The 21,388-nt window shown below is 42.4% G+C and overlaps 1 protein-coding gene across 1 annotated transcript in view; it reads left to right on the top strand.

Moving 5' to 3' along the window:
• LOC122811894 overlaps positions 1-21,388 on the top strand; it is a 219,383-nt gene that overhangs the window by 137,473 nt on the left and 60,522 nt on the right. Inside the window, exon 2 of the mRNA XM_044084041.1 lies at positions 21,109-21,237. Coding sequence (XP_043939976.1) covers positions 21,109-21,237 — 129 coding nt within the window. The remainder of the gene's footprint in view (positions 1-21,108; positions 21,238-21,388) is intronic.

Here is a 21,388-nt window from a genome sequence, read left to right as displayed (position 1 = left end):
ATGTCATAGTGGACAGGCTTAGCAGAGTTATCCTCATGCCTCACGAGTGGTCTCTGAATCAGGAAGTTGCGAATCTTGTTTTCCGCAAATGGGCACAGCCTTGCTGCAATCTCTTTGCCACCCCCTTCAACAGCAAATGCAGCAACTACTTCTCCCTTCTTCCGCTTCGGGGTCACATACCCAGAGATGCTCTAGTCCACGATTGGCCCCAGGGACTTCTTTATGCCTTTTCTCCTTTCCCCCTGATACCCAAACTTATACAGAAAGCAATATCGTTGGGTTGCAAAATGATCCTCATTGCTCCCTACTGGCCTCGACAGATATGGTTCCCGTTCCTGCACCGTTACCTTCTCAATCAACCCTGGACTCTGGAACCAATTCCAGACCTCCTGCTTCATCAGTCAGGTGGGTTGCATCAATCCCTCAAAACTCTCCAGTTCACGGCTTGGTTGCTCCACTTCCAACCTTAGCCAGGCTTCCCAGCATTTCCCCAGCAGTCCGTGACATTATCATCTCCTCTCACAAGTCTACAACGAGAAAAGTTTATGCTAGCAAATGGAAATGTTTTTCTTGTTGGGCAAAGGCTAGGAATGTGGATCCCTTTTCAGCCCCAGTTCACGAAATCCTGGAATTCCTGGCACAACTCTTTCACTCCGGGTCCGCTTCTGCTATGATCAGGGTACAAATGGTGGCCATTTTTAACTTTCATATTGGTTTTTCGAACTCTAACATTATGTCTCATAATCAGTATAAAGCTTTTTTGAGAGGGACAACTCTTCTTAGGCTTGCAGTGAGAGATCCCTCTCCTCCTTGGGACCTTAGTTTAGTCCTAACCTCCTTAATTCTGCCCCCTTTTGAACCGGCAGCGTCCTGCTCTATCAAGTTTCTGTCTTGGAAGACACTCTTTCTGGTCACTATTACTTCAGCCAGATGCATCTCCAAACTTCAGGCTCTATGTGTTCGTCCTCCATACTTGGTTTTTCATAAGGACAGGGTTGCTCTGAGGACTAATCCTTCGTTTCTCCCTAAAGTCTACTCAGAAAATAATTTAAATCAATCTATAGATCATCCTCTGTTTTTCCCTAATCTTACCAACAAGGCAGAGTACAAACTACACCAATTGGATGTTCATAGGCAATTGCGTTTTTACCTGCACAGAACTAAAGAAGTAAGGAAGTTGGACCAACTATTCTTTTCTTATGCCTTGGGCAAACAAGTTTTCCCAGTTTCCAAGGTAACCTTGCCAGATGGTTGTCACACACTATTTCTTTCATTTATCAGTTAAGGAACAAAGAGTTACCTATTAAACCGAAAGGTCATTCTACTAGGGCTTTGGCCACCTCTGTAGCCTTCCAGTCTAGGTTGCCTATCGATTCCATCTGTGCAGCTGCCACGTGGGCAAACTCTCATACCTTTATTCCTCATTACAAGTTGGATATGTTCTCCAGGAACAGAGCTGACTTTGGTTCCACTGTTCTGAAGAGTCTGTTCCACTGAGCCACCCAGGATTTTAGGTGCTAGGGACGCTGTCCCAACAAGCAAGAACGAAGGCGAGATAGACAACTTAACATAAAGAAGTTATGTACCTACCAATAACATTCCATGTTAGCTGTCTTCATCTTGCCTTCCTTCTTGCGTCCCACCCTCCGTCCCCCTGTCCTAGTGGACCAAGAGGAGTTTTTCTGTTTCACTGGCCATGTGTTCTCTTGCTTCCTCTATTGACTTAGAGAATATGGCAAGTATAGTCAACTGATTTTTTGACTGGTTTATTCTTTTATGTCTGGCGTTAGCTATTTCAAACGAGATCTGGGTAACTATTGCTAGGCATTATGGGATCAGGGGTAGCCTCGAGACAGTAAACAGCTCTCGAGCTGTTGAAGATGGCCGAGTCGGAGCCAAGGATCAGCTCCGATCCCAACCAGCAAGAAGGAAGGTGAGATGAAGACAACTAACATGGAACGTTATGGTAGGTACATAACTTCTTTTTTTATCCATTTTTTTTATTTCTGATGACGTCATGTCAAAATTTATTGGGATGAAAGCACTTAGAATTTTTCATTAAACAGTTGTTTGATTTTAGTTGTACCATTTTTCTTTTCTGAGTTCCAGGTGTCTGTTTTATGGTGTGTATGCTGATATTGCAAGCGGCTTGCAGTCCTGGTTGCAAGGCATTTTTCTGGAGTTGTGATTATGTACATGTGCCTCTAAGTGGACATAATTGCTTGTATAGTTTAAAAACTAATTTAGTTACTGTTGTTTGCAGACTAATCTACTGATATCTACTCTTTCCTTGTAAATATTCCCGTCTCTTATTTATGTAATTCAAGTTGCTCTTGCCTTGTATTATGCTTCCTGTGTGTGCTCAATTACCAGGGTTGCCTGTATATCAAATCTGATGTTTATATTGTGTGCTTCAGCCTCTGTGAACCTATTCATAGCTACTAGCAGGTGGTCTGGCCATGAGTAAGTGCTTCTCATCATGTAGCCATGCTTAGCAGCTTGCATATTTAGTGAACACTGTTGCTTATAGTGCTAACTTGAATGAAGCATGTAGACTTAGTGCGACGTGTACACACACATATTAATGAAACCCCAGACAGCCATATAGTCCACACTCTGAAGGGTTATGTTGTGTGTATAACAAGGAAAACATGATTGGGCATGTCTTCATAGAATGAGAAAGAATACAACATTTGGACAGGAATTAGAGATGACTGGAATATTGAAAAAATGAATATGCAAAAGACTGTATGGGCTAAGGAGTTGAAAAAAGATAAATATGATACAATGGATAAAGAGTTGTTTGCATATATTGGCATATTTGGCTGGATGAAATGACATTGTATAATAAAAAAAAGGATGAAAATGAAATAAGAAGCAAGGCAAAAACATAGTTATGGATGAAAGGAAGGGAGGATAAGGAAACAAAGATATTACTGAGTTTGTATTTGATATTACATGTGTTTACAAGTATTAAGGAAAATGGAAAAGGAACATTGAAAATGTTTATTTTAAATTGGGGACTTTTTGTTTTGGTTGATGTCACTATGAGTGTTTAAATAAAGAACCCGTACTCTATGGTAAGTGCTGTAGGATCTTTTGCATACACCTGTGTTACCACCAATCCAGGTAGATGGGGCCTCAGTTTAACATCTCATTTGAAAGCTAATACATCCAGGAGTTCAGCAGCATCATCATCTCTTACGCTGCACTGTAGTATCTGTGTTGGAAATTTAATCCAAGCAGCAGGGGTGGGAATAGAGCACACAGCCTTCTGATCTTATTTTATTAGATTAAAACTTTTATTGTCCAGCCTTAGTCATGACTATTAGTACGAGTTTGTTTCATAGCATTTGACAGAGAGTAGCAGTAAGAAGGGCTTAATCACTGCAGAATTAATTTTGGAATTCTTTCATCTCTGTCTGATAATTAGCCTGGATTCAGAAAGTCTTATCTAGATTACACAGGCAATATATTTTTAATGAAATGGCAGTGCGGAATCTTATATAGAGCTTTATCAATTGTATACTGAATCTACATAGTTATCCAAGAGCATCAGTAAAATTAGTCCTTTTATTAGGATTGTTTTCGATTGTTTGGGGCACAAATTAAACATTTACACTGACACATTGCGATAGCGTTGTCGCCTCACAGTAAGACGTCCCGTTCGATTCTCAGCTAGAGCGTCTTCTGTGTGGAGATACGGGTGAATGGGCATACCTTCGTTGAAGGTTGTGCGTCAGAGCTGGCAACTCGGCACATAAAAATCTGCTGCCAATCATTAGCGGACCAGAGTTCCACTGTGGCGACCCCTAACTGGGAAAAGCCGAAAGACACAACAGCAAGAACAACACTGACACATACATACTCTGTATTTACACAAGAATCTCTTAGCCAGATGAACACAATATAGAATAACCTTCAAAGATTTTTGCATCTACAGAGCCATCAGCAAGGCTGTTCTGCACATGCAGGACCATCAACAAGGCTACTAACTGAAGATATTTTACTCTAAGATTTCTAGAAGAGTTTTTTTTTTGAGATTGAAACAGTATTTTGTCTTTTTCAGTTTTAAGTCTCAAACTCTCAAGACTTGGTAATCAGTTTTAAAATATATTAATGCATTTGCAGTGCAGGGAACACCAAGATTACTCTCTGATATTGGGAAAACTAAACATGGTATGAGCCCTTGTAGTGTAAGACTCTTTGGGGAGTGCTTAACAAAAGTTTAAGCACCCCCTAAGCATTACTTATGCTAGGGACATTTGGACCCACAAAGAACAGTGGAAGAAAGTAAAACGGCTTTCAAAAAAAGCTGTTAGAACTTCACAGCCTTTAAAGCTCTTTGTGTTTTATAGGGACACAATTTCTGCCTACTGACTATTTGCCAAAGTATTTTTATCTTCCTGACATGGATGCCAAGATTCATCTGAGCTTTAATGCCAACGTGAATTGTTTGTCATCCATATTTTGAGCACATAGTACACTAGTTATGATTGAGACCTGTTCATAATCCTCTATATAATGTCGGCAAGCATAATTGGGATGTCTGAACTGTAATGTATTGGAGAGTGCATTTCATGGAGTATAAGCAACTCAGCACATAGCAGTTAGGGGATTATAACTAATCAAATTTCCTGGTCATTAATCCACATGAATTCATTGTTTACTCCATTCTGGTGGAGTCTGTCAATAATTAAAATGACCATTATTTCCAAATTCCTTACGCTGTTTTTGTATCTGCTATAGAGACATCTATCCTCTGCAAGCCTACTAAGAAAATATCTTCCAAATGGTAACATATAAGCAGTCATTTTGCACAAATATTAGGATATCTGAAGGGTATACAAATCATTATGATCTTATTACATGCACAACCTAGAAGCATGAATTTGTTATACAGCTTAATTTTAAAGTTGTAACTTTCTGATATCCAGTACCTTTTGTTCAAAGATTTGCTTTTAACAGTAATGGATCGGGAGTGCATTTGGGGTAAAACTTCTCTTAAATGTGCACATTTACTCATAGGACACTGTAAATTTTATTTTGTTTATGATGTCTTCTCCAATATGGTCCTACGAAATATGGAATTATGGCATTGTTTAATTATGTAACTGTTGACTAGAAAGGTAACAGAAGGCTTGAATAGTTTTCTGAATTATTTGAATAATATTCTAGCTGATATAGACAGTGATATGCAGCTAAGTTTACCATGACTCTCAGTTTTGTATATGAAAGCAATTAAAACATAAAGATTATTCTTTGAATACTTGACCTGTTTTGCAAGCCTACTAAGAAAATATCTTCATAATGGGTAACCATCTACTCAGAAATCTGTCCGAGCAAACAGTGGTTGCAAGGCTAAAAACAAACTGGAACTGCACAAGTTATCATTTGAACTTTTTTCAAATTATTGTGGGCTTCCAAACTGGGTTGGGGTCCTGGGCAGCTGCCTAGTTTGTACTCCATATTTCTGGTCTTGACCTTTTTTTTTGCAACTGAATTACAGTGGATAACCTATAAAAATTGCTGTGAATTACTGATGTGGAGGTTTGTTATAGGGAATAAGAGGGTACAATATTTTTTAAAAAGAAGCTGCTATGTTAAAAGGGACTACAACCACCATTCATTATCAGACAAATGAGATAAACATAGGTGCTGCAGACCCCAATTAGTTCTTTATGCAACATGTATTAAGGAAGCAGAGAAAATTAGTGTAGTACTTAAAAAAGGGTCTTTATCACTTTTAAACGTTTGAACATCATATGGTCGACACCATATGATCAACTTTTAAAAAGTTTAAATGTTTCAATGGTATCTCTGTACAGTGCGGAATAGGAATATTTCCCTTCCTGCACTGTAGTGTGATCACGGAGTTGATATATTTAAAGAGCAGGGGGTGTGGGGGGGGGTGCAGCGAGACTTGCCCCCCTGCTTAAACTGTTCAGGTAGGTTTTTTCTTTGGTTTATTTTTTATTACATTTTCAAACTTTTAAAAGTTTGATCATATGGTGTCGACTGTATGATCTTTGAACTTTTAAAAGTTTGATTATGTAATATAGACGCCTTAAAGAATCACAGCTTCATATTAAAATACAGATTTTGTGAAATATTTAGAACAGGCTATATGTGCATTAACTGTAGTAAAATTTGATGGAACTGGTATTTTTTTAGGATATCCTCAACTATTAACCACATGGCTTCTTCATAACAGTTATCATATCTTGAGTGGGTGATCTTTTTTTGCACTGCTGACTGGGGGAGATGTCAAATTTTTTTTTTAAATTAGATGAGCTAAGTTTATCAACAGATGATTTTACATGGCCTGTCTAAGAATTACTTGAATGAGTACTCCTAAAGTAATGTTTATGCCCAGCTGTTATCTTTTGAACCATCATCTGCACCTGCTGTATTTTAGCGGATGATGGAGTAAGGTTGTTATAAGTTATTTCAGATGTCTTTATTTGTCATAACTTATAAGTCCGTTATAAGTCATTTCATATGTTTTAATTTGTCTGGATGATATCCTTGTTGCTGGGATCTTATTAAAAAGAACAATTACGGAATTTAAAGGAAGTACACAGAAGATCTGAAGGGTGGCACAGCGGATAACGTTTTTGTCTCATAGCAAAAGTTTCCCCTGTTCAGTTGTTGGCTGAGGTGCTGTCTGTTTGGAGTCTGCCTGTCCTCCCTGTGTTTGTGTGGGGTTCCTCCAGGTCCACTGGTTTCCTCCCACATTCTAGAGACATGTAGTAGGTGGACTGGACACTCTAAATTGGCTATACATGTGAGTGCGAGTATGTGGTGTGGAATAGCTACCTCAGCAGGACTAGCCACCTCGTAGTGTAAAACTAGGGTTACCATCTGTCCCACTTTGCAAGGGACAGTCCCTCTTTGGGCAGTTGTATCCTGCAAAAAATTGTAAAAATGGAAAATGTCCTGAGATTTTAGGGCAACATTATTTCCTATATTTTAGGTAATAGTTGCATAAAACAGTTATTCTATATCTGAAACAACTAAATGTTATAAGAAACAGAATAATCAACTAAAATGTTACAAGAATAAGCTTTTATTTAGGCAAACAAGTGAAGTTCTGTCCTTTGTACTGGCCATGGGTATGTTTTGGCCTGCAAAATATGACATTTGTACCAAAAATGTCCCACTTTGGACATTTGAAAAGGTGGCAACCCTATGTAAAACTTGGCTCTAGATGATTGTCACTGTTGAATGACACCCTGACCTCATTAGCAGAAATAGGAAAAATGAGTTGTGGATGGATGAATGGAATAAAAAGATCTATAATTGTGATTTTTATCTTAAAAGAAAAAAAATATGCATGTTTTGTAACAGACCTTTTATCACATCAATATGCTTACTCTTGTCTCCTAAAGATGTTACTGACAAGAAACCATATTTGAGTTTACTTAATTCTAAAGTAGGAACTATGGGGACGATCTTTTATTTAATGTAAAAAAAAAAAAGGAAATTGTGGGGAGAGCCATTTGTCACTTCTGAATGATAATATTTTCTCTGTTTCAAATACCCATTTGAGTGCTGTGTTCAGTTAATGTCACTCCTGCATACAGCACACACAGTTTTGCAGAAGTTGTCCCTCTCTTTACTATTTCCTCTATTGTGGTGGTTTAAGGGGCTTCCCCATAGAAATCCTGATAACTTTTAGGAAGTAATGGCAAGGTCATTTGGAACCAGTAACCTGCTTCTGGACTGGAACGTTCTCTGTGGCTGCGAGCAGGTTTATAATTGTACTAATGCTGTATTTATGAAATAGTCTTATATTGTAGCCCAGCCATTTCTGCCAAATTCATGAATTTACCTTTGCTTGTTAGGAATAAGCTTACACAGTCCCTACAGTCTGTTTAAAAGTATTGATTTTATGTTTTCCCAGTTTAGCTAGTTCTCATTTCTAGTATTTATTATAATAAAAGACATGGTTTCAAATGCCTTTTGTAGCATGCTTTTAGATTCTTCACTGTTTATGTTTTTTTTCTCACATTTTTGGGTACTTTTCTGTTAACGGGGCAACAGTTACTTTGGCCTCGTTAACGGTTTTCTCATAAGGAAACTTGTCGTTAGTTCTCAATATTTACATATGTATGCAATATCAAAAATATCCAAATAAGTGAAATCTCCCTCTTCTGAAAGGGAATTATGAATCAAAGTGCTGGAATTCATCGTGCCTCTTTTCTTGTGTTTAATATGTGTAAAGGAGTGCATTGTAAGGAGATGACTCCACCGGCAAGGAATTTAATTGCTACTTTTAAAAGCAGTGAGTTGTGTTTAACTCTGTTTCTATGATGATCATGAGTCTGCATTGATTTTCCCTCTGTAGCAATGTATAACTAACCAAGCAGACATTGCCCGATGACTTCAAGGAGAAGTCCTTAAAATAACGATTTCCGTTTTGTTTTGCTTCACATATATCGATCTTAAAACAGACCAGGCACTTTCATGGTTGTATAAGTATTCACTGCAGCTTCTTTTCATTTGTGTCATTAGTACTATCATTTACTATTACTCAAAACAAAGTCGTAAAGAAACATACGCAAGTACTAACAGTAAAATGAGGCCAAAAAAGTGTTGCCCTGTAAACGGAGTAGTACATGCCACACATCTGGAAGTGTCTGGTCTGTTTTATACTCCATATTCAGCCTCACACATGAAGTAAATACAACCAGGTTGATCAGCTGCATGACAAGGGAAACCTTAAAACATGGCCAGAAGAGCTGTTGCCCCATTAATGGAAAAGTACCCATTTTTGTAATCACATTCTCTGAAAGCAACTATTTGTACTTGAACACTTTTATACAATTGTCTTAAGCTGTTTTTCTTGGTAGAGAGTTCCATTATTTTACTTAAGACTGTATTGTGCAATGTTTATATGATAATGTTATTGTGTTAATGTTCATTTGAGTGCCACATATGTAGGCCCCTAATCCCTACTAAGCACAGAGTATAAAATACAGTCAGCTCCTCTTTAAGATATTTGGTGCTTGAAAAACATGACAGTTATTTGATTTTAACTAGCTCATTAGGTCGTTTTGAGGATATTAATATGGGAAATTATACTACTTATTGTAATAACTGCGGTGGTGGTGCTGCGGTAGCTTTGTCCCCTCACAGTAAGTCGTTGTCCTCTGTTCAATTCTCAGCTAGAGCGTCTTCTGTGTAGAGACATGCATGAATGGGCGTACCTTCATTGAAGCTTGTGCGTCAGGGCTGGCAACTCGGCACGTAAAAATCCACTGCAAATCATTAGCGGTCCGGAGTTCCGCTGTGGCGACCCCTAACCGGGAAAAGCCGAAAGACACAACAACATACTACTTATTGCAATGACATCTGTATGGAGAGTGTCTGAGTTATAAGCTTTTATAGGTTCATAGGTTCATAGGTTTATACTAGGCTATCTGCCCTAAGGCATTTATAAGCCTAGCCCAAATTTTTGTGGCTTACGCCACCCCTTATATGAAAAAATACTGTGCCCATTAGTTTGTTGTGCCTCTGTCCAGCAGTAACACAGAGATGATTCCCGGGGTAAACCTACGATCTCCCATCCACAGGTCTAGATTTCTCTTGAACAGAGTCAGCGAGGTGCTCTGCCTCACATGGACCGGGATTTTATTCCACAGCATAGGGAGTCTCTGAGTGATAAATCTATCCCTCCAGCACGTCCTATTTATATCCGTGCTAAGGTTTAAGTCACTTGCTCTAGTGGTTTTGGTGGATTTGGATATTTTGAGGTGGAGCATGTCCATTAATTCCGGGTTGGACATGGCCTTGTATGTCAGGCACATGTCACCTCTGAGCAGACGGTATGCGACTGAATAGAGCTGGAGTTTCTTCAATCTGGCAGCATATGACAGATTTTGGAGTCCTTTATCCTTTTGGTGAGGAACTTTGGGGTCTCTCCAATTGCTGCAGATGTCTGGTGAGATACATCCCGAATGGGGCATTGTACTCGATCATTGGTCTGATAAGTGAAGAGTACAGGGAACAATGACCTCACTAGATCTGGATGTGAATCCCTTCATGATCAGGTGAGCAATGTAGAAGGTCTTTCTAACCACTTTAGCAACGTGAGTGTCAAAAGAAAGGCCACTGTCAACCTGGGTCCCCAGGTCCCTGATAACCTCTTCTGTGCTTAGTGGATTGCCACCTATATGGTAGCTTGGGGTTACCTTGTTTTTCCCAAGGGTATGACTATACATTTTTTGGCGTTTAACTTCAGGCCATGGCTCTGGCACCAGCTATCTGTTTCCGTGAGTCCCTTCTGAAGGATATCCGTGTCCGATGCACTTTCCACTATGGCAGTTTGCAGTCGCCTGCAAACTTTGTCAGCCAAAGTCCTCCCATGTTGGCCTGTACTTCTGAGAAGTAGATGCCAAACAATAGGGGGCCAAGGACCGAGCCCTGTGGGACACCACTTGTGACCGGCTTGGAGTCTGACACAGTGCCAGCAACTCTAACCCTGTGGATTCTGTCCTTAAGCCAGTTAGCAACCCATCTTGTGACATATGGGTTTACATTTAAGCTGGTAAGTTTTTCTACAATACCCGAGTGGGGTATTGTGTCGAAAGCCTTTGCAAGGTCAAGGTAGGCTGTATGGACTGCCTTTCCCTCATCAATGGCCTTGGTGACTGTTTCGAAGAAGTCGACCAAGTTCAAAAGGCATGATCTTCCCTTGACAAAGCCAAACTGGGTCGGGTCCAATGTCTGCAAGTCCCCTATATCTTTGTTTATGAGCTCCATTATGATCCTCTCCATAGCTTTGCAGACTAGACTTGTTAAGCTTATGGGGCGGTAATTACCAGGGTCCGTAGAGGCCTCCAAAGCAGACACCCAAACAACTGCTACCTCAAGACACCCCACAAGCAACACATAAACCACAAAAGCAGTGTGCAAAGCAGTCACAGCCCTTAAGGCCAAATACAACACCAAACATTCTTGTCATAGGTGACTCCATAGTCAGACACACTGACATCCCACTCACCAGGCTGAACAAGGAGAGGGTCACAGTAAGCTGCCTATCGGGCGCTAGAATCCGCCACATAACACAAGCACTCGGGTCACTCCACGGCAAGTACAAATATGACACAGTCATTGTCCATGCTGGTGTGAACGACCTGAGACGCCTCCCTGGACTACATGAAAAGAGACATAGAGGAGCTCTCTGATTATGTAGCCCAGGCAGGTATGACCCTAACCCTGAGCAGTATCCTTCCTTCACCAAGAATGATGCCACAATATAGAGACAAGATGATCAGCTTTAACAATTGGCTTAATGTCTGGTGTCATTCAAAGGGATCCAGTGTCTGTCTGCCTGGGATGACATGCTTGACAAGCCACGCTGCTTCAAGGGACGGCTTGCACCTGTCACCCTGGGATTCCGGATATTGGCTAAGGCTCTTGCCACCCCATAGTGCCTTTTTAGGCAAGGCTCAAATTCTAAACCTACCACCCTAGAAAACAAAATGGGAAGAAACTGAGGGTAATGCTGCTCAATGCCAGAAGTCTAAATCTCAAAATGCACGCACTGAGGCCCTTCTCAGTATGGAGAACATCGATGTCTGTGCTGTAATTGAAACCTGGTTCAAGGCTCCTGAGAGCACCCGCACTATTAGGTTTTACCTCATATCATGCCCGCCCCAAAACCCGGACCACACCACAAAAGGAGGGTGTATCCATATTCATAAAGGATACCCACACCTCCAGGTTGGTGGCAATGCACAAGCTCGAAACCATCCAGGTGCAACTAACCATAGGCAAAACTGCTCTACAAATTGTAGCATGCTACAGGCCACCCTCTCAAACTCAGGAACCCCACACAGCCTTCCTGAAGACACTGGAGGGTATAAATGTATCTCCAAACACCATCATATTGGGTGACTTCAACTACCCGAATATAGACTGGGAACATTACTCAAGCCCTAACTTTCTAGCCCAACGGTTCCTGGAGTTCATAAATTCAAATGCCATGGAACAGCTAGTCACTGTTCCCACGAGAGGAGAAAATATACTAGATCTCATTGTCACAAACATGGGGACAAAATGCTCCACACCGAAGTATATCCCTCATTGGTGAGATCTGATCATAAACTAATCTCACTGGAAATCCACATCCCGCACCCCAAACAAAAGACCATAGTGAAGAACTTCTCTAAAGCAAACTTCACACTACTCAAGACTGGTGTGGTATCCTTCAAGGCCCCTGAGCCAGAGGAAACCACAACCCAAGCTGGAAGCCCTTACAAATGCCTTCTATGAACACCTCCAGGACTGCATGGATCAGGCAATCCCAAATAAAACCAAGACTCTTTCCACAAAGGGCAAACGTCCAGTCTGGTGGACCCCAGCCATTAACAAACTTTACAATAAGAGGAGAAAGCTATTACATGATAGAACAAAATCCATAAAAGGGAAGTCACCCCTGATCATTATTAGTAAAAAAATACGAGCACTTGTAAAATCAACTAAGGCCAATTTTGAGAGAAAAATTGCCATGGATTCAAAGGACAATCATAAGGCCTTTTTCAGCTATGTTAGGAACCTGGGTGGAAACTCCCAGATATGCTCAGAATTAGTCCATAATGATACAAAAATCACTGAACCCACAGACATTGCCAACATACTGGCAGACAGGTTCAGTGCAAACTTCACCCCCCTCTCCCCCCCTAAAGGAGAGATAACTATCCCAGCCGAGTGTAGCCTCCCGGACATCTCAAATGCGCAGGTGAGTCAGTCATAGGTTCAATAAGGACAGAGTTTCTTTGAGAGCCAATTATTCCTCTGTGCCCAGTGGTTTCAGAGTATTAATCTCACTATACTCTTCCCAGTAACTAAACTAAAAGGAGAAAGAATTCTTCTTACTCTGGATGTCTACTTGGATAGAACTCTGTGCATCAAGAAAGCCGGCCTGCTGTTTGCCTTCTAGGAATGCAAGAAAAAGGAATAACCTGTGTCAAAGCAGACTATTCCAGATGGTTTTCTCATGACTTTTCTTTATGGTGTGCTCACCACATCAAGCCCCAGGCAGATTAAGGCCCATCCTGCCAGGGCTTTGGCTTCTTGTTTTCTACTGCCTGTAGAATACACCATAAATATTCTAGAGACAATAAGTTGGTCCTCACTGCATACTTTCACAAAGCATTACAAACTAGATTCTTTTCCAGGTCAAGTACAGACTTTGCTAGAACCTTTCTACATGATATCCTGGATGTCTGAATTCCTTCCTCCTCCTCATATGTTGATAAGCTATGTTAATTTACCTATGTAGCTTAGGCTACTGCAACAGTGATCTAAATGTAAAACATATTACAATTATGTAAATGAACTTGCCATAACAGTAGATGCTCTAATTGATCATTTTTGCAGTAACTGTTCTCTTTCCAGCCCCGTTTTGTTTTTTTGTACATACTACCAGGATAAGGATGTATATACCTCTCTGTATATATTTACATTGGATACTGTTTCCTAGTATTTATTCCTTTCAGTGCTGCACCCTCATTTCTTGGGGCAAGAAATATCTGAAGTTTTTCACTCTCCAGCTGACTTTTATATGGAGGTTTGCTCAAGCTCCAGGCAGTAAAGGCAAGTGGAATGTTCTGTTATGCTTTGAAAAGCTGGCCAGTTAGTGACATCCTTGGAAGGCTATAACCCATATGTATTAGTCTACTGCAGACTTGATCAATTAGAATTTATATAACTGTACTTTCCTTTTATTATTGTAGTTTTGCCTTAAAAGGATGATAGTAACTGTCTGAAGTACATTTTATAGCAACAGTCTGAACAAGTGATGTTAAGTTGTCAATCTCGCCTTCATTCTTGCTGGATGGGTTCGGAGCCGATCCTCGGCTCCGACTCGGCCAATACTAAAGCTCGAGAGCTAATTCCACCGGCTCGAGGCTCCCCTATATCCCACAATGCTAGGCGGTAACTACTCAGATCTCGTTTGCCGCTATAGCTGACGAGGTGCTTTTTTACCGGCTCAGGCAGGTGAGTTAGACTTTTACCTTATTAGGTACTTCTTAAACCCCCTTTTTTGTTGTGATTCCATAACTTTTTAGTTTAATTAAATATTTACATAAATCGACCCCTGTTTGTCGACTCTTTTTTCCCTTTCTATCCCTTATCTTGTAGGCCTTCGGCCCCTACCCTTCCCCCAGTCCATTAGTGACTAAACTAGTTCTTTTCTGTTAAGGGCTTGTGTGTGTGTGTTTGTGGCTTGCTTTAGCCTTAATAATTTAATTTAATAATTTTTTCTGTAAAGGGTGTGTCTGTAGTGTGTTTGTGTGTGTCAGGCACTCCTTTTTTTGCAATGTCAAAAGACAAGGTCTCAGGCTTCAAGAAGTGTGACTCGTGCTGTCAGAAAATGTCTCTGACAGACGGTCACACTTCTTGTGTGTATTGCCTGGGGCCTTTGCACCTGCAGGACTCTTGTGCTGTTTGTCATGGGTTTAGCCCTAGAGTCCTGCAGGAACGCAAGAATAAACTGATCTTGTGGGGCTTATTAAAGCCTGAAGGCCCCCCGACTCAGTCTGTGTCGGGGAAGCCTTCCAAAACTTCCAAACAGTCGGCTCCGGTTCCAGAGTCGACTGCTGGAAAGACTAAGTCGGCTTCGACATCGGCTCCGGCTGGAGCCGATGTTTCTAAGCCTCATACTGTTACCTCGGTTCCGGCTGGAGCCGAGGCTGATAAAACTCCATTGGCTCCGATACTTTTATTGGAGCCACAATCTAGGAAGAGGTCCAGATCCCCCTCTATCGGCTCCGTGCAGTCGGTGCCAGGATCCCCTCTTCTTTCGGAACGAAGCCACAAAACTCATTCCTCACGGTCTTCCAGGTTATCTGACCATGATTTGCAAAGGGTAGTGAGTAGACTTCTCAAGTCCGAGGCACTGGTCCAAATGCTGCATAGCCCGACTCACCAGTCAGTGGCTATTTCCGTTCCCCCAATACATTCCTCCTCCGACTCCTTTGAGTTTGGAGCCAGGGCTTGTCGGAGCCATGACTGTCAGTGCGTCAGATCCGATACCTTCCATTTCGACTCCGTCGTCTGCTCCGATCTCCTCCTTGGAGGGATCTCGGCGCCGGGCTTCCCTCATCGGCTCCGAGGGGGCGAGTGGCATCGGACCCTTGTCCGACCCCGCTCTCCCTCTCGGGGCTTCGACGTTGGTGAGTTTGGCTCCGACATCGGCTTCGGAGCCGTCCCTGTCGGTGCCGGGGGAAGTCCTTGTCTCTTCGGAGCGGGGGCCTCTGGCCTTGCTTGACAGGGGTGCCTTCGAGGTCATGCGGAGCGTGCTAGAACCAGGTTCTGCCCCACAGTCAGCTCCTTCAGCCCCTCCATCTACAGTGCTTGCGGTGATTTCTACTCACCCCCTTGTCTTAGACTGCAGAGAGCCAACTCCTCAAGTTTCCCCATTGGGAATTTCCTCCTCTTCCGAGGCCTCTCCTGACCCTGCAGGAGATCCCCCAAGGAAGAGGCAGTGCAAGAGGAAGCACATTGACTCCCCTGAGTCTATCACCTCTGACACTGACTTAGACGAATCCGAAGGTTCCCCTCGATCCCCCTCTGAGGATGTCTCCTTTGCTGACATCCTTGAGATCCTGAAACAGAGGGGGAACTATTAACCCTTTGGAGGATGAGTCAGTGTATCTTGAGGCGTTTGGCTCTCGCCCTTCTACCTCCTGGGTGTCCCCTCCCTTTGACCCCCTTATGGAAATGGTGGCAAGGAAGGCTTGGACGGCTCCTGACTCAGTGGAACCCACCCCGAGGAGACCATCTAAATTTATTACTGCCCCAGAGATAAAGATTTTTTATCCAAAGGTGTCCCTGTTGATGCCATGGTGGTGGCTGCGGCCACTAAGAAGGAGTTAGCTGATCCTTCGGTTCCTGTACATCCTCCTAATAAGGAATCTAGGACCATAGACAGGTACGGCAAGCGGATGTTCTCATCAGCGACCTTTTCAATGCGGTCGCTGAACTACTTATGCCACTTCACTCGTCTCCAGAGAGATTTACTCAAGGATATGGGTGAACTGATAAAGGATCCTACAGCTGAGGGGTTCAAAGACACAATGAACTCCCAGTTGGCAACCCTGAATTCCATCGTTAACTCCTCCATGCGGCTGGTTTCATATGCAGCAGATGGAGCGAGTAGAGCCGCAGGCACAGGTGTTGCCTTACGACGTCATGCCTGGATGCGGCTATGCAACTTTGCGGACCCTTTCAAGGCGCCCTTCACCAATTCTCCCTTTGATGGATCTTCCTTGTTTGGTCCACAGGTGAAGGATACATTGACCAGGTGCGAGGTAGAAGGTAAGACTCTCTCTGCTGTAGGAGTCTGTTTTTCTACCACTTCTAGACCCTATCCCAAAGGTCAAAGGGGAGGAAAGATGTGGTTCCAAACAATCCCAGGAGTCTCATCTGACGCACAAGGCCGATTCCCTCTAGAGGCAGAGGGGGGAATAATAATAGATGCCGCCCTAGAGGCAGAGGAGGTCCGCAAAACCAGGGTAGCAGAGAAATGTTCTCTGACAAACCCTTTCAGCATCCCTGAGGGGCTGCCCGGCTGTCCACCTTCGGAGGCAGTCGGGGTAAGGTTATCCCTGTACCCAAAAGCCTGGCTTTCCCTTACTCAAGACAAATGGGTACAGTCGATCATATCCGAGGGTTACAAAATTCCCTTTATTCAAATCCCAACCCAACCAAAAAGATCCCTTCCAGATGTTCCACCCGGTCTAAGGGAACAAGCAGCATTAGAAATTTCAAAGCTGCTATCAAAAAGAGCTATCCAATCAGTCCCGGCAGACCAGCAAGGATCTGGAATCTACTCCAAATTCTTTTTGGTACCAAAGAAAACAGGGGACTGGAGACCCATACTGGATCTCAGCTACTTAGACAAGTATGTCAGGAAAACAAAATTCCGGATGGTCACGCTACAGTCCATTCTACCCTTCTTGGGTCAGGACAATTGGATGTGCTCGATAAATCTTCAGGACGCGTACTACCACATCAAAATGAACAGACGCTCCAGGAGCTATCTCCGCTTCAGGCTGGGAGCCAGTCACTACCAGTTCAGGGCCCTGCCCTTTGGTCTCACTACAGCCCCCCGTGTGTTCACCAAATGCATGGCAGTGGTCGCGGCTCACTTGAGACGTCAAGGATTCCAGGTGTTTCCATATTTGGACGACTGGCTCCTTACCGCCACCACCAGACATCAGCTTCTTCTATCCAGGGACTTCATCATCCAATCTTGCCAAGCTCTAGGCATTTCGAAAAATCTTCCTTGTCGCCTTGTCAATCTATTATCTTTATAGGCGCCACCTTAGACACACTCAATCTTTCAGCCAGACTTACAGAGCAGAGAGTGTCAGACATTCGGAACCAAGTTTCCCTTCTCTTACAATGCAACAAAGTCAAAGCCAGACTAGTTTTGAAGGTACTAGGACTCATGGCAGAAGCTATTCCCCTTCTCCCCTTAACTCGCTTTCACATGAGGATCCTCCAATGGATGCTGTTTACTCACTGGTCCTTTCAACAGCTCCCGATGTCCCATACCATATTGATAACTCAATCATGCAAGAATCAGCTGTCTTGGTGGATCACATCACCTCAACTTCTCCGAGGAAGACCCTTCACTCTTCCCCCCCCAGTCGCCACGTTGACAACAGACGTCTCCCTGATTGGGTGGGGGGAGGCATTATCAGGGCAGGACAGTCCAGGGCACGTGGCAACCTGTCGAGTGCCACTTGCACATAAACGTCTTAGAGATGAGAGCAGTGCTTTTAGCGTTGCAAGCCCTTCACGACTCTCTTCCCACTGGGACTATTGCAATTCAAACGGACAACATGTCCGTAGTGTGGTACATCAACAAACAAGGCGGAACCAGATCATACCCTTTACGTCGAGAGGCACTCAGACTTTGGCAATGGGCGATCTCTTCTCAGCGTTTTCTGATAGCAACGCATTCCGGAAATCCAACGTTATTGCAGACAAATTGAGCAGAGCAATTCTCATGCCCCACGAGTGGTCTCTAAAGAAATCAGTTCTAGAAGAAGTATTCCTAAGATGGGGCCAGCGTTGCTGCGATCTTTTGCTACTCCCCAAAACAGCAAGTGTCACGACTTCTTCACTCTCTTCCCGTTACCAGGCCATCCCACCAGAGGCGGCTCTAGTCCACGATTGGCCCCGGGACTTCTATATGCCTTTCCCCTTTCCACTGATATCTCAACTAATTCAGAAAGCCATCGCTTGAGAGTGACAATGATCCTCATTGCCCCTTACTGGCCTCGACAGATATGGTTTCCCTTTCTTCATCGTTACCTTTTGGAGCAGCCTTGGCATCTGGACCCAGTACCAGATCTGATAACCCACCAATCGGGTCAGCTGCACCAATCTCTGCCTTCTCTAAACCTCACAGCGTGGTTTCTCCGATTCCAACCTTAGCCAGGCTTCCCTCAATATCTCGCTCGGTCCGAGATATCTTGATAGCCTCTCATAAATCTTCTACCCGGAAGATTTATAGTAGCAAATGGAAACGCTTTTCTTTTTGGGCAACATCAAAAAACAGATCCCTTTACTGCACCTATCCAGTCTATTCTGGACTTTCTAGCAGAACTCTTTCATTTAGGATCTTCTGCATCAACCATTAGAGTTCAATTGGCTGCCATATCAAATTTTCATGTTGGTGTTTCAGAATCTAGCATCATGGCTCACAAACTCTGTAAAGCCTTTTTAAGGGGTGTATTTTTTCTCAAACCTCCAATCAAAGATCCCCCGCCTCAATGGGATTTGAACTTGGTTCTGGCATCTTTAATTCTTCCCCCCTTCGAGCCGGCGGCTTCATGTTCTCTGAAGTTGCTTTCTTGGAAGACACTTTTTCTGGTAGCTATAACTTCAGCGAGAAGGGTATCTGAACTCCATGCTCTGTGCAGTCGTCCTCCTTAGTTAGTGTTTCACAAAGACAGGGTATCCCTCCGTACTAATCCATCCTTTTTGCCTAAAGTTTCCTCTCAAATAAACCTAAACCAAATTATTGATCTACCGTCTTTTACCCTAACTATTCAAACAGGTCGGAACAAAAGCTACATTTTTTGGATGTTCCTCGCCAACTTAGATATTACTTAGACAGGACTAAACAATTCAGGAAATCTAATCAATTGTTTCTGTCATATGCGGAAGGGAAATTGGGCCTTCCAGTTTCTAAAGTATCCCTCTCTAGATGGCTCACCTCTACAATTACCTTCATCTATGAGATCAGACATCAAAAACTACCCTCAAGACCTAGAGCTCATTCAACTAGGGCATTAGCTACATCCATAGCTTTTCAGGATAGGCTGCCAATAGATTCCATTTGTGCAGCAGCCACCTGGGCTTCTCCTCATACATTCATTTCACATTACAAATTGGACTTGGTTTCCAGAAGCCGTGCCAGTTTTGGTTCCACTGTTCTCAAGAGTCTGTTCCGATAGGCCAACCGGGATAAGGTGCTAGGGACGCGGTCCCATCCAGCAAGAATGAAGGCGAGATTGACAACTTAACATTAAGAAGTTATGTACCTACCATAACGTTCCATGTTAGTTGTCTTCTTCTCGACTTCTTTCTTGCGTCCCACCCTCCTTCCCCCAAGCCTGGACAGACCGACAGGAATTCAGTTTGTGTTCTTCTTCTGGAAGTTGTCATTCCCACACGTTCTTCCACCTCTTTTATCCTTACTGAGGTCTGCCATACTTTTACGCAGATTGTTTTGAGGTGGGTTTCCCTACTCCATTCTATGGAGACTAGGATTGCTTGGTATAGCTATCAAACGAGATCTGAGTAGTTACCGCCTAGCATTGTGGGATATAGGGGAGCCTCGAGCCGGTGGAATTAGCTCTCGAGCTTTAGTATTGGCCGAGTCGGAGCCGAGGATCGGCTCTGAACCCATCCAGCAAGAAAGAAGGCGAGAAGAAGACAACTAACATGGAACGTTATGGTAGGTAAATAACTTCTTATTTTCTAACAAGTGTGCTCATTACACAATAAAACAATTACTCAGATGTGATGTTTTCTTTCACTGTATTGTGGTTTTCCTTATATGCAATTTAGCTATATATATATCTATCCATGTGTATGTGTGTGTGTGTGTGTGTGTGTGTATATATATATATATATATATATATATATATATATATATATATATATATATATGTATGTGTGTGTCTACACATACACATATTTATATTAAATCAGTGAATGCTTAAAATAGCAAACTCAGATTTATTGACTCTTTAAGAGCGAAAGCTGACAATCCCAAGGACACGGAACAGCGATTTTTTTCCCAGTTGGTATATTTAGGTGTGGGGGGCACATATATATATATATATATATATATATATATATATATATATATATATATATATGAAATGCTCCAGCATTTTCTAATGCTTTAAACTTTAATTTTTGCATGGGGGGGCAAGTCCCCCACATCCTATGAACTTATATATACCAACTTCAAGATTGTCATACTTTAATATTCCTGGAAATGTCCATCTATATTGCATATTAGTATATATAAGTCCGTTTTTCAGCTATTCAGTCTCAGTGTTTCAGGACTCACTCTAGCAGATCCTGAAAGTTTAAATGATTGTGTGTGTGTGTGTGTGTGTGTGTGTGTGTGTGTGTGTGTGTGTGTGTGTGTGTGTGTGTGTGTGTGTGTGTGTGTGTGTATGTGTCTGTGTGTGCTGACCATCTCCATTTTCTTAGGCTTGGTACAATCAACTATAAGCCCTTAGTTATGATGGCCAAACAACATACCATTAAAGCTTATCAGTATAATTTTACGTACAGTACAATGCATTGTGTTTTTCTTGCTGTACTTCATTTCTGGCACTAGTGACTTGGAATTTGTAGTTACAGAAACAGAATCTTAGTTCTTCAGAGAGTCAAACAAAATCAGCTCTGCATCAGTGAACAAAGTTTTTACTACAGTGAGTCTGATTAAATAAATTATAGAGCTATCTCCTATAACTCATGCCTGACACTAGTACTAGAATGCTTACCTTTTAAATACTGCCTGAGAATAATTACTTCTTTCACTGGTCTCCCTTACAGGACCTGAACAATGTATCAGTTCTGACCCAGACACTGAAGGTCTTCGGCTGACTGACATATTATGGGACAGTGAGGAAGAGCTGGAAATATATTCAGAAGATGAGGAAGAGAATAAGCAAATTGGTGAAGGTAAGGATGAGATGCATCAGTGAAGGATTAACAGGAACATGCTAACAGCTTCTGTAAGTGTGACTTTGTGTATGAAAGAAGTCAGTGAATATCAGTAGTGTGCAGAAACTGTATCAAACTAAAACACGTGAACTGCAGACTGTAACCCTGT

The sequence above is a fragment of the Protopterus annectens genome, chromosome 9.part0 (genome assembly GCF_019279795.1).
Source record: "Protopterus annectens isolate FY-2018-M chromosome 9.part0, PAN1.0, whole genome shotgun sequence".
Taxonomy (NCBI): domain Eukaryota; kingdom Metazoa; phylum Chordata; order Ceratodontiformes; family Protopteridae; genus Protopterus; species Protopterus annectens.
This window is presented reverse-complemented; position numbering and strand designations above follow the sequence as displayed.